Source organism: Haliotis cracherodii, unplaced genomic scaffold, assembly GCF_022045235.1.
Source record: "Haliotis cracherodii isolate W230 unplaced genomic scaffold, xgHalCrac1.p SCAF_2, whole genome shotgun sequence".
Classification (NCBI taxonomy): Eukaryota; Metazoa; Mollusca; class Gastropoda; order Lepetellida; family Haliotidae; genus Haliotis; species Haliotis cracherodii.
The window spans coordinates 16,801,733-16,814,962 of record NW_027266275.1 but is presented as its reverse complement, the minus strand read 5'-3'; the positions used below and the strand labels follow the sequence as shown (position 1 = coordinate 16,814,962).

The window sequence follows — 13,230 nt, the reverse complement described above, 5'->3', positions numbered from 1 at the left end:
ACACACACACACACACACACACACACACACACACACACTATGTATGCCTTTAGCCTATAATGTACCACAAGCGTGGTGCCCATATAAAAACGACCTTAAACGCATCGAACCGCACTATAACTCGGATATTTTACTCAGGCCTCGAGTCGACGATGTTTTTTTCTGTATTTCAATATCGTAAAGGATAGATACAGTAGAACAAGGACATAACGAACACGGATATAGCGAACAAACGGGTACAACGAACTGTTAAAAAATCCGCGATTTATCGCCTATATAATATTATATAAAATTTACGTATATAACGAACTCTCTACAGCGAACTAACCGATACAGCGAACTCATATCTGATCACCGATAGTGTATATCCTCACTACCGTATCAAACACAAAACCTATAAAAACATGAATCACAACATAACAGAAACACCAACCCGACAGTCCGTCCAACCAACCAAAATGAGCGCTTTAGTCTAGATCCTTGTCGAGTATGTTACAATGTCATGTATTTGTGTCCCCCCCCCCCCCCCCCCCCTCATATCACAGCGCAATTGCGTACTGACGCACAACCGCTTTCCCCCAAGCGCGGAAGTAAAAGTCAAAACATTCAGGTGTGCGCAATTCCGGGTCGTCTTCCTCCTATGACGAATGCTTTAATATTATTCTCAAAACATCATCTGACTATGACGAAGTTGGAGCAAATGCTTTCCAAAATCAAGAACGGTGTCTCGAGGGTGATTATTGTGCTTGTGAGAGATGAGATATGCTCATCTTTAATCAGTCTGGATGTAAGACAAAGTTCGATCGAATGATTGTATATCACATATGACCGTATCATATCATATCATATCATCTTGTGACCAGCCATCAGATTTGTGATTTGAACGACTTTTTCGTGGGCATCATTCCTACAGCCGTGGCGGACAGAGCGAGCATCATGGTGTTTAGGTGTATAGTTCTATTACTGCTGGCGTTTGCCTGTGCCCATGGCGGCGTGTTAGAGGACTACGTGAACAGGTACGACCCCCACTATACGTATGAGGTGCTGAAAGACCACACATACAGGGGACCTGACTACACCCTGTATGTTCTCAACATGACTTCACAGAAATGGAAAGATGGTAAGACAGTATTACTGATTCACATGTTTAAATTGTATATGTATAATGCAAAGTTTGATTGTTAATCGTAATCGAAGTTGTCTTTACCCTAACGTTACGCTGTAACACTGAAGGGAATGAATGGTTATATAATTATGCTGCGGCCAAAAAGGTTCCATGTGTCCTGAAACATGTATTCGTTTGTTTGAAGTCAGCAATATTGCAGCTTTATGAGGGCGAACGGTAAATAATCGAGTCAGACAAACCAGTGATTGATATTACGAGCAATGATGACACGTAATCAATCAAGCCACCGAGCTTGACCACCTGATCCAATAAGTCGATTCTCACAACCAACACAGGTTACTCGGGACCTCCTCATCCAGGAATCCCTACGGGGATGTACAGCATTTAAACCAGAGATTGATAGCTTGAGCACCACCACGCAAGGCCAGTCTATATGCAATCAAGTGAAAACATGCACGAAATCCCACCGTTAACTAGCGTTTCACCTTCTTCGTAAGTTTCACGGTGTGATTATGTCAACTTATGAGTAAGTTGAATTTGTTAAATACATGACAAGTATTCTCTCGATCCTGTCAATGTTACAGAGACCGTGGTTACCAACCCCATCTGGTGGCACTACCTGACTATAACCGTTCCTGACAAGCTGGTATTCAAAGACTCGGCGTTCATTCTTATCGATGGCGGCTCCAACCATGCCGGGTACGTATGCGCAGTGACAACGTTTCTACAGACCCGAGTTCTTGCAGTAGGAGGGGCAAGGGTGGCCCAGTGGTTTAATGGGTACAAATCGATGTAGAGTTAATTTCGTAGTTGCCATGATCAGTTAGTCGGAGGTTCGAATCCAGGATTTGCCACGATTATGGTCCGTGGTCTGTCTGTATCAAGGGGACAAACGTCTACGGACTGTGCCACTTTGTGATCCCCTCCAGTATCGGAGCGTGCTAACTCCGCCAACACTGGTGCATACAGTATTACGAATCGCCACGAAAGGTTTAGTTGTTTTTTCTAAACACAAACAAAAAAGTGTTCTAGCGATCAGGATGTTATTGTTGTTAAGGTGTATATCTCATGCTAAAAACAACAACACAAAACAATCAGAAAACTATAGGATGCTACAATTACCGTGAGTTCTTACCGTGATATTGGTAGCGATCTGATATGATTATGGAAACGTTTTTATCGCTTTTATTCAAACAACGGCTCTTCATATTTAAAGGTGTTGTTAGCCCGTATTTAGTACATGAACATTTATAATACTTAAAATAAAGGACAATTACACCTCGGTCCGCCCAGTGTGAACAACATTACAATGTTACAATGTTACATTATTATACTCCAGCCCGCTCTGTGTGAAGGGCAATATTAAAATGTTACATTATTACGCTTCAGTCCTCCCACTGTGAACAACTAAATCCAACGTTACATTATTATACTCCAGCCCGCTCAGTGTGAAGGGCAATATTAAAATGTTACATTATTACACTTCAGTCCTCCCACTGTGAACAACTATATTGCAATGTTACATTATTATACTCCAGCCCGCTCAGTGTGAAGGGCAATATTAAAATGTTACATTATTACACTTCAGTCCTCCCAGTGTGAACAACTAAATCCAATGTTACATTATTACACTCCAGTCCGCCAACTGTGGATGACAGTATTACAATGTTACATTATTACACTCCAGCCCGCCAACTGTGGATGACAGTATTACAATGTTACATTATTACACTCCAGCCCGCCAACTGTGGATGACAGTATTACAATGTTACATTATTACCCTCCAGCCCGCCAACTGCGTATGACAGTATTACAATGTTACATTATTACACTCCAGCCCGCCAACTGCGGATGACAGTATTACAATGTTACATTATTACCCTCCAGCCCGCCAACTGCGTATGACAGTATTACAATGTTACATTATTACACTCCAGCCCGCCAACTGCGGATGACAGTATTACAATGTTACATTATTACACTCCAACCCGCCCGGTGTGAAGGGCAATGTTACAATGTTACATTATTAAACTTCAGCCCTCCCAGTGTGAAGGACAACTTTGTTTCTCTGACCACCATGATGGCTGTCAGTACAGGCTGTATTGGGGCAGATCTGAAAATGATTCCTAATCAACCTACAACCTTCTTGGTGAGTACGTACTAAACAAATCACCGTCATTGCCGAAAAACAAAAATTCTCACACCCAAACAGTATAAACCACAACAGCGATCAGTCAGCCACGGAATCGGCATCTGATCCGATATTGATCTTATCACCAGGCTGACCCCACCCACAAAGCCCGATCAGAGGACGCGGTGATAGCGTGGACATGGAAGACCTTTGTGCAGGTCAACTCCTCCGACCCGGAACTCCTACTCCGCTTCCCTATGACCAAGGTATGCATGTACTTTATACCTCATGTTCAAAGGCCATTGATCACTACTAGTTTGCGGCGCCGTAAAAACTGTGGAGATTTTCGTCCCTTAGAAACTCCAGGATCCGCTAGTCAATGGGGTCTAATCCCATTGATTCGTCCCGATTATGTACCTTGGTGTTAGCTCCCTACTATTTTTCGGGCCTCTCGACAAAGCTTATGGTCTACTACCTACGTTAAGTAATTTTGTTCCCTCACATTAAGTTCTAACGCCGTTATGTAACTGAAATACTGTTCAAAGTGGCGTGAATCCCCTCCCAAAATCACTCACTGTAGTTAGAGAGTCTGCTCGTCACGCGGAAGACCAGGATTCGATTCGCCAAAAGGGTACAATGTGTGAAGCCAATTTCTGGTGCCCCCCCGCCTCGATATTGCGAGAATATTGCTAAAAGCTGCATAAGAACATACTCATCCACTGTGAAATCCCCTTCGAACTCCGGTTTGATTAAGGTTTAACAATTGACTCATATTGATAATGTAGTTAACTTCAGGTTTACTTGTTAAAAGCTACTAGTAACTCTTTCCCTTTCCAGGCCACTGTGAGAGGGATGGACACCATTGCCAACTTTTCTCAAAGTTTACAGGAGATTAACATTGACAAGTTTTATGTTGCCGGAGCTTCCAAGGTGAAATATGGAATGATAAATATAAATGTTGATATGTTTACAGTGTTAGCGATCTCAAAGGAGACGTAGTTTTCGCATAATTGTTCTGTGGGCTCCTGCTAATTCCACACCAATATTTAGTCTCTAAACAAATACTATATCATAAACTGCCAGGCAAGATGGGATATTCATAGGGAGGTACGAGTCGATTCATCTGGAGCTCTCAGCATGCATTGGTCGCGAGAAGATACCTTCAAGCATCCCATGTTGGAATCGAACGCAGTCCATCTCTATGATTTTGTTTGTTTTGTTTGTTTGTTGTTTAACGCCACACTCAGGAATACTCCAGCTATATGACGGAGGTCTGTAAATAATCGAATCCAGTGATTGACGTTATGAGCATCGATCAGCGCAATTGGATACGATGACATGCATCAACCAAGTCAGCGAGTCTGACCACCCGATCCCGTTAGTCGCCTAGGCCTGACGGGGTATACTGAAAATAAATAACTAAAAAACATATCGTAAACATAACATGAGTCACGTAACTTATGCAAGCGGCCGCTTTTGCCACATGATGCTGTTTCTTACCTAAGACAAGCCATTCATTACTGTCGTCTGCACGCCAGGATGTTTACATCACGTGACAGTCATGTGGTCAGATATTGTCTCGGCTAGCTGTGGCAATGAGTCACCCCAGAGGCCTACTTTCACCGCATCTAGCCGATCGTGTTCGGACACTTACTTACGTATCGAACTTACGTTACTTGAACAGTTATCGACTGTATTCGGTCTTTTCCGTAATCATAATCATATGACTTTCAACGCAGGATTCAGCGAAGATAAAATGCAGAAAATGATCCATTAATAGTGTTGTTTAATCGCGTCTATTCCTTACAGACTCCAAAGGGAATCCATATAGAGAGTTAAATTGGGAAATATGTATTTCATTTATAAACTCAGGAGCTCAGCATCATTTCATATACAGATAAATATTGTTTAACCGCCTCTATATCTTACAAACCTAAAAAACAGCGTCATACTGAAACAGACTTATACTGCATATATTATGACCATGTCAGTTCTATGTATTCTGGCTGTAGCGTGGGTGGACGACGTGGACTACAGCAGCCGTGGACCCCCGCGTCAAGGGAATCAGCCCCATCGTCATGGATCTACTCCATATGGTTAAAGTAAGATTTATAGGAGTCTTCCCATAACATTCTATGTGACAGTTGAGGCATTTTCACTCAACACAGAGGATGTTTCTTATACAATATGGTGTCGGGAAACAATGAAAAATAGTTCAGAATTGTAAATAAGATTCAATATTATACATAGTTTATTCTGGATATATTTGATCCTTAAGTATGCACTGCTCCTTCCTAGTGTGCCATTGATAACAAAAGTAGTAACATGTTGCATATTTATCTGTCATCACACGCCAGTGAGTGAGTGACAGGGTGAGTTTGACTTCACACGCTCTGAATAGCGTTTCAGTAATATCACGGCGTGTCACCTGCTGTGGGAGGAAATCCCGAAGTGATGTTGGTGACACCAAGAACACAAGGGTATTGGCAAACCTTGAAACATAATCAGGTCGATCCTGGGATTCGATCATAGGTTTCTCGCACACCTAAGGGACACAACTCTGCACAGCGATTTACGGCGCGTCTAGACGACTCCCGCTTATATGTCTCCACATCATGATCCAGATGTTCACATGCTCACTTTGCTTGTTTCAGAATCTTCACCATCACTTCCGAGCCTATGGAGGATGGACGTTTGCGTTCAAAGACTACTATGAACTGAACTTCACAGAGTCGTTAGATCATCCCAACACCCAAAAGATGGCCGACATTATAGACCCTATATGTAAATATATATTCATCTCGTGTTAAACAATAGAATGTCCATATAGGCTTCCAGCAGACATGCTGTACAAGCAATGATGTACATTTATTATCGACAACTTTCTCTCTTACACCACATTTGGGACGTTTTGGGTTTCTATCTGGACGTATTTATGAAAGGGGTGTCTTCCATATCACGTCTGCAGCGAATTGACTGTCACCGTGGTCTAGTGGAGTGGATAGAGCGACTAGGAGAGCGGAAAGTCGGTGGTTCTATCAGGCCGCGTCATACCAAAACTTTAGAAGATCGCACGCGTTGTTAACCTGCCTGGCGCTAAGCATTAAGGGGCTAAAAGGAATTGTCTGCTCGGAGTCTGTAAACAGTGTCTAAGTGGGGTATTCATGTTAAACTGTGGCATGGTATCTCAATTTCTAGCACTATCTCATCTTCCCGAAGCACGAGTGCACCTTTATAGTCAGTTAACTCTCTTGACTCGGGAAGATGGCACTACCTAAACCCGGCACAAGTCCGGACTTATATAAGCAGCTGCACACACACCCGCTCCCGCGACGCTATACAAGTGCAATAATTTTTAACGCCGCGTCAAACCCCATTTCTCCTCACTTATGCATTCATTACTGTGGTGCCAAACAAAGATCTAATAATGGTTCCAACAGTCGCTGTATAAATTTGTAGTTTTGGGTAAAAGTATTCCAATGTAGCTAGTAAAACACTCTTCCCATGGTGCCAAGTGTATTTGATTTGATCAGGGATCGCCGGCAGATCTGTTGCAAGTCCGTTGTTATAGACTAGCCATGAGAACAAATAATGAAACTCTTTCAAACAACAATGTTCTTCCAAGATTGTCGGATTAATTATTGCTTTCCAACGTCGTAAAGGCTCTGAAGTTCCGGGGTAGAATAGGTCTTCAGCAACCCATGCTTGGCGTGGGGAAAAGGCCTATATGCGAGTGGTGACGAATTCAAACTGGTAGCAGACGACGCAAACGAACCGAGTTACTTCCCTTTACCCTATACATTCGCATAAACAACCCATCACTTCTGAAACTCAACTAAACTTATATCAAATACATTTTAAGCAAATTACCTAAGATGTGTTCCAATTGATTTCTCAGAGGGCTTCATGAAAGTTTTACCCAGCCTGTGAGCAGGCTAAATAGAAAATAATTTGCCCGCTCCTTTATCAATCAGGTGCTAGTATTTTAATGTTAGACAACATAAGCACAATATCCCAGCATTGATGTGTCCTTGTCTTAAAGTTATTGATGAAACAGGATATATTTTGCCTTCTTTGTCTTTATTGATTACACATAAGCATAACCCGTGAAGATCTGGGGTAGAATAGGTGTTCAGCAACCCATGCTTGCCGTAAAAGGCAACTATGCTTATCCAACGTCGTAAACTTAATTTCAAACCACCAGTTTTATAGATTAACCATTAATGCAACATTCAGGATACTAAGGACTGTCTTTAGTGTCCATATCCTGAAACGATTGCTTATATTCTAGCGTACAACGACAAGCTGACAATGCCAAAGCTGATCATCAGTACAGGCGGGGACGAGTTCTTCCTCCCCGACGACTCCCACTACTACTACAACGACCTCAATGGACCAAAATACCTCAGGTGAGCCATATTACTTGCTTGGAGTTTAAACATGCAGTTTAAGTATTGTGTCCATGGATATATAATATTATGCTGATTACTAAATAGGACATATATGGTAAGCGTACCATAGGTTCAGGGGCGGTCGGGTAGCCTAGCGGTTAAAGCGTTCGCTCGTCACGCCGAAGACCCGGGTTCGAAACCCGACATGGGTACAATGTGTGAAGCCCATTTCTGGTGTCCCCCGCCGTGATATTGCTGGAATATTTCTAAAAGTGGCATAAAACCATACTCACTCACTACCATAGGTTCATGTCAGTGGATTTTCCAAACAAACATGTGAACCTATGGTTAGATTGATAACAACAGATAGACGTGTGCTTGCTTTATGAGAATTCCTTCTCTGGGGCCGGTGGCGTAGCCTAGTGGTTAATGCGTTTGGTCGTCACGCCGAAGGCCGGGTTGTTTCACCACATGGGTACAATGTGTGACGCCCATTTCTGGCGTCCCCCGCCGTGATATTGCTGGAATATTGTTAAAAGGGGCGTAAAACCATACTCACTCACTCCTCCTCTGGCGAGTAGAAGTCAATGTGCGTCACGATCATTTCTAACTTTTGTAAGTCATTCCTTATCTTTGAACGTAAGTTGTGAAGATCCTTTTGAAAATCTAGCCCCAGAACAGTTCAAGTATTCGCTTAACGTAAACACTCTCATGCTAATAAACCAGTTATGATATGTTTGTCTTTCAGAATATTACCGAACGCTGAACATAGCTGTGCCGGACATGAGATAAGCTTGTTGTTCACCATGCGAGCTTTCTTCCTATCAATTATGTCGGTAAGGTTCTATGGCGCTTGGGGATTCCGGGATTCCAGGTTAACCTATGCTGGTCGTTAGAGGCGACCATATGGATCGGGAGATCAGGCTCGGTGTCTTGCTTGTGTGTCCATGTGCCCTGACGGCGTGGATCGTTGCTCGTCCATCTTGGATATCGATCACTGGATTGTCTGGCCCAGGCTCGATTTATTGCAGGCAGCCATCATAAAGCTGGAATATTGCGGCGTTAAATAAAAACAAACAAAATGATGTATTATTGTCCACATGTCTACTGACGAAGTTGTTTCAGTTGGTTTGATGAATCATATTACATTGGCTAGGGTATAATTACCCCTTTTCTCTTATAGTCGACGTGTTGACTAATAAAGGACCCTTCTCAATATTTACTCATACATGTATGTCTTGTTACTATTCCTTTTAAGATTCCGGGTTAAAATTAATGTTAGAAACCTGTGTTTGTTGTACGAGGCGACCCTGTGGAGATCAGGGTTAGCATAGGTCCCCAACAACCTATGCTCCGACTTAGTGACTTGATTGCTTGTCATCGTACCCTGACGCCGTGGACCGTTGTTCATAGTGTCAATCCCCGTCATTGAACTTGATGCGTCAAATAACAATAAACAAACCCTGAAACATTAAATATTATAGAGGAAAGAGGAGCCGATGATCTATACGCAGTAGATGGTCCGAGTTTCATCTCACAGCTTTAATGTCCCCGTTGAAAGATCTATCTCTTGACCCAGAATGTCCTTGAAAATTAATTTGGACAACATTTGTTACTAATTTTTTGATAGGCATTACTTAGAAATTCACGGATGAGAGAGACAATTTATGGGTAACAACTTCTTTAGTCACTGTAAAGGTTTACGTTTCGGTATAGATCATTTGGTACTAATAGTAATTTTAAATTGTTCACAAGTATAGGTTTGTATTTACTTGTTGCTTAGTGTTTAGGTTTCCTTTGGAGAAACAAGGAGATGCATCATTATGATTATACCCCTGACGTGTTAATCATGGTACCGGGTGTACTTACGCAGGATTTGATTTTACTGTTGATAACCACGGGTGTCTTTCTTGCAGGCGTCTCCACTACCGAAGTTTTCCTGGGTTAGGGAATTGGTAAGTAGAACTACCTTGCAGTACCCGGCATATAACTAAATAAACGGATTGCCTTCTACAATGTTATGCGGCCATTAAGGCGATCAATATCCACATTGCAACCCATTTAACTTTTTTCTGGACAACACGTTTTTTATACATTGCAGACCGCCAATGGAGGTAAAATAACTGTGACCACAGAGACCGAGCCACTGACTGTGACGTCATACTGGGCCAAGACTATAGGCGGAGAAAGGTAGAGAGTCCACGTTACTATTGTAAATTCACTCACCTTCACTTTGCGTCACATTTATAAGTAATCTATGGCCGCAATTAAAAGCAACTTGACCGTTGTTGTCAGCAACAAGGAGTCAGGCAATGGTGAGAAGCATGGAGGTACCATAAAGGTAACATTCAAATGACTGAATGTTGTTCTACTCCCCAGCCAGCAGTATCCGAGCTGTAATACTGACTGACCTGCATATAATAGTCAGTAGCAGGTTATATTTGTCAAATCATATTATTTACAAGATAGTTTCTATAAACATCAGACGCCTTACAGAAACACGATGGTTTAACTTTGACACATTAACATGGATTCGTCATGTATTTATCTCCAGGCGTGACTTCCGTCTGCTGGTGGGTACTCCCGGCAACCCCGAAAAACCCTTCCCCCACCCCGTCATCTGGCACAGCCAGGCAACAGAATATGTTGTAAGTGTTGTTCATTAAATGAGCTGATATACAACATATACGTTATCACTATGCTGAGGAAATGAGGAAGATCATAATGAAAGTCTCATTTAAGGCCAATGAAACATTTAATTTATTTTCGCAAATGACTGGATGGAGAGGGTTATGTTTATATTTTATCTTTAGGACATAACATACCTATAAAAGTGTTATTGACTCTAGTGTACCAGTAACATCTTTTGGCCGCGGCTCCTGCGGTGCAGCTTATTCTTTGCCTCCATATTGGACTGAATCCTGCCAAGTGAGACACACGCTTAGAGAGGGGTGGCGTGTGCAAAGATCAGAAACAAAATTTGAGTTGACAGTCATTTTCACAGTGGATAAACGTATTAGAGGCGAGAGGGTGTTAAAAAGTAATTTATTTCCACAAACCTAAATCAAATTATGTGAATATCATTATTGCGACCTTAGTGAAAATATAAAATGATCAGTCTCGATCATCTGCCGAAAGAGATGCCAATGGGCGTACATTTCAAAGTAGAGGTGAACATTATCAGACTGCATCACTGAAAATCAGTGATGACTCCAGGGTAAGCATGTTCTGCTCCCCCGGCAGCGGCCGTCACTCAGACTGTTTGCATACACTTACTTCTTCCAGGGTAACAACACGTATGTGGCTGAGTTTGAAAACCCCGACGAGGGATGGAGAGCATTCTTTATACAGGTACGTTTATTCAGGGTGTGTGCAAGACCTATGTGGACTCCGTTGGCCCAATTCACATGTTACAATACGAGGTTACAGTGAGTCAGTGCGTATGTGAGAGGCGCTTCACTTGTACCACTGCAGGATGAGGAGGTTTGATCATTGTCACCACATCCTGCTTCAACAACCTTGGTCCAACCAGCAACCCATGCCATCATTCATATATCACCTACCAGTTCCTTTTGTGCTGCCTTCTGTTCGTCTTCCAAAATAGAAATATTCGAATCGGAATCTTCATGCAACAGATGAATTTGACTTACATCATATTTCATCATAGAAATGACAACTGTTTGAGAGAAAGCTATTTTAGACACCGGTGTATATAGTGTGACATTTTACATTGTTTACAATTAACTTAATCTTTGCTAGAGGATGCATGAGAAATAAACCTGTTGTAAATTAACCATAACATATCACACAATACCCTGGCATTGCTGTCCTTGTCTAAACATATTGATGAAACGGGATAATTTCCTTGAGTATTTTTTTCCTATGGAAACATGCGAGTGGTGACGAATCGAACTTGTAGCAGACGACGCAAACGAACCGAGTTACTTCCCTTTGCCCATACATTCGCATCAACAACCCATCACTTCTGAAACTCAACTAAACTTATATCAAATACGTTTTAAGCAAATTAGCAATGTTTTCGGATTGATTTGTCAGCGGCCTACATGAAAGTTGTACCCAGACTGTGTGTAGGCTAAATGGAAAATAATTGCCCGCTCCTTAACCAATCAGGGGCTAGTATTTTAAGGCTAGACAACATAAACAAAATATCTTAGCATTGATGTGTCCTTGTCTTAAACTTACTGATGAAACGGGATATTTGCCTTGACTATACTTTGCCTTCTTTATCTTTATTGATTACACATAAGTATAACCCCGTGAAGATCGGGGGTAGAATAGGTCTTCAGCAACCCATGCTGGCAGTAAAAGGCAACTAAGCTTGTCTTAAGAGGCGACTAACAGGATTGGGTGGTCAGGCTCACTGACTTGGTTGATGCATGTCATCGTATCCCAATTGCGAAGATCGATGATCATAATGTCAATCACTGGATTTTCTGGTTCAGACTCGATTACTTACAGACCACCGTCATGTAACTGGAATATTGCTGAGTGCAGTGTTAAACAACAAACAAACAAAATAAATAAACATAAGCATGAACAGTTTGACAGAATAAAGATAGCAAGTACAATGCATTGATGTTGTAGCTGACGTTCCGTGGTGTCAAGGACTCGGTGCTGGAGTTCACGACGGAGAGCCAGATCATCCCTGATGTCTTCCCCTTCCCTGACTGCAGTGGAGAAAGTTGCACAGGGACGCTTGTCTGACCAGTGATGTGTTAATATTTGTTTAGTTTGTTCTTAAACACCAGCTTATTTCAGCTATTTCAAGGCGACCTGTAAACATTGAAGAGTGCAAACCAGTGACTGAGAGCATGTGCAACATTCCACGACATTGTGGTATGGTGACAGACATCAATCAACGAACCTGACCACCAGTTACATTTAGTCAGCTTTTACAAGCATGGCTTTACAGGGACTTATTCTAACCCGAAATCCCCATGGGGTGATGTATCCATGCCATTATTGTATTGTTGACAAGACTAGGAGTTTATTTCCTGGGGTGTTCCAACCATATGACTACAAGACTCTTGAAATAGTGACCCTATTTTTAAAAAAAAATGTAATTATTTTGTTAAAATAAAAGTGTTGGGAAATGGTTATAATGTTATTTTTGTATGTATTTTGAACTCATCTAGTGGTTTCATGAAATGACATAATTAGCTTTTGAATGTGTTCAGGTTTAACATGTACTCTTAAAAAAAAGGAAACGCATAATCTGATTTTTTGTGTGCGGGATATATCATATATTGCACACTTGATGGACATGTGACTGCCTCCGTGGTCTAGTCATAGAGCGTCCACCCAGAGGGAGAGGAAGGTCTGGAGTTCGTGTCCGTGTAATACCAAAAGACGTTAAAAGATGGTACTCCTTGTTACCCAGCCTGGGGCTTGGCATTAAGGGGCTAAAACAAGGACTGGTCGGCTCAGAGTCAGTACACTGTGTCTGAGTGGGGTATTCTAGTTAAACAAAGGGATGGTAAGTCGGTGGGCTGGCACTAGTTTATTCTCCCTGCAGTATTTTATTGTATGACAAACAACCCCCACTCATCGTTTATTTTTTA

The 13,230-nt window shown here is 41.9% G+C and overlaps 1 protein-coding gene across 1 annotated transcript; it reads left to right on the top strand.

Moving 5' to 3' along the window:
- The first annotated feature begins 673 nt into the window (after positions 1-673).
- LOC139469888 (autocrine proliferation repressor protein A-like) lies at positions 674-12,759 on the top strand. The gene is made up of 14 exons (XM_071252209.1): positions 674-1,120; positions 1,711-1,825; positions 3,164-3,275; positions 3,407-3,523; positions 4,095-4,187; positions 5,270-5,359; positions 5,912-6,041; positions 7,549-7,666; positions 8,397-8,484; positions 9,565-9,603; positions 9,750-9,838; positions 10,203-10,296; positions 10,934-10,999; positions 12,254-12,759. Exons 1-14 carry the CDS (start codon positions 937-939, stop codon positions 12,371-12,373), a joined length of 1,455 nt encoding a protein of 484 aa, XP_071108310.1. The 5' UTR covers positions 674-936; the 3' UTR covers positions 12,374-12,759.
- The last annotated feature ends 471 nt before the right edge of the window (positions 12,760-13,230 follow it).

What these genes read in the sequence shown, in the direction of transcription:
- LOC139469888 (XM_071252209.1), top strand. Translation starts at nt 937, where the DNA reads ATGGTGTTTAGGTGTATAGTTCTATTACTGCTGGCGTTTGCCTGTGCC. An exon ending in TCTTCCTATCAATTATGTCG is followed by an intron (nt 8,485 to 9,564) that starts GTAAGGTTCTAT and finishes TCTTTCTTGCAG; the next exon opens with GCGTCTCCACTACCGAAGTT. An exon ending in GCCAGGCAACAGAATATGTT is followed by an intron (nt 10,297 to 10,933) that starts GTAAGTGTTGTT and finishes TACTTCTTCCAG; the next exon opens with GGTAACAACACGTATGTGGC.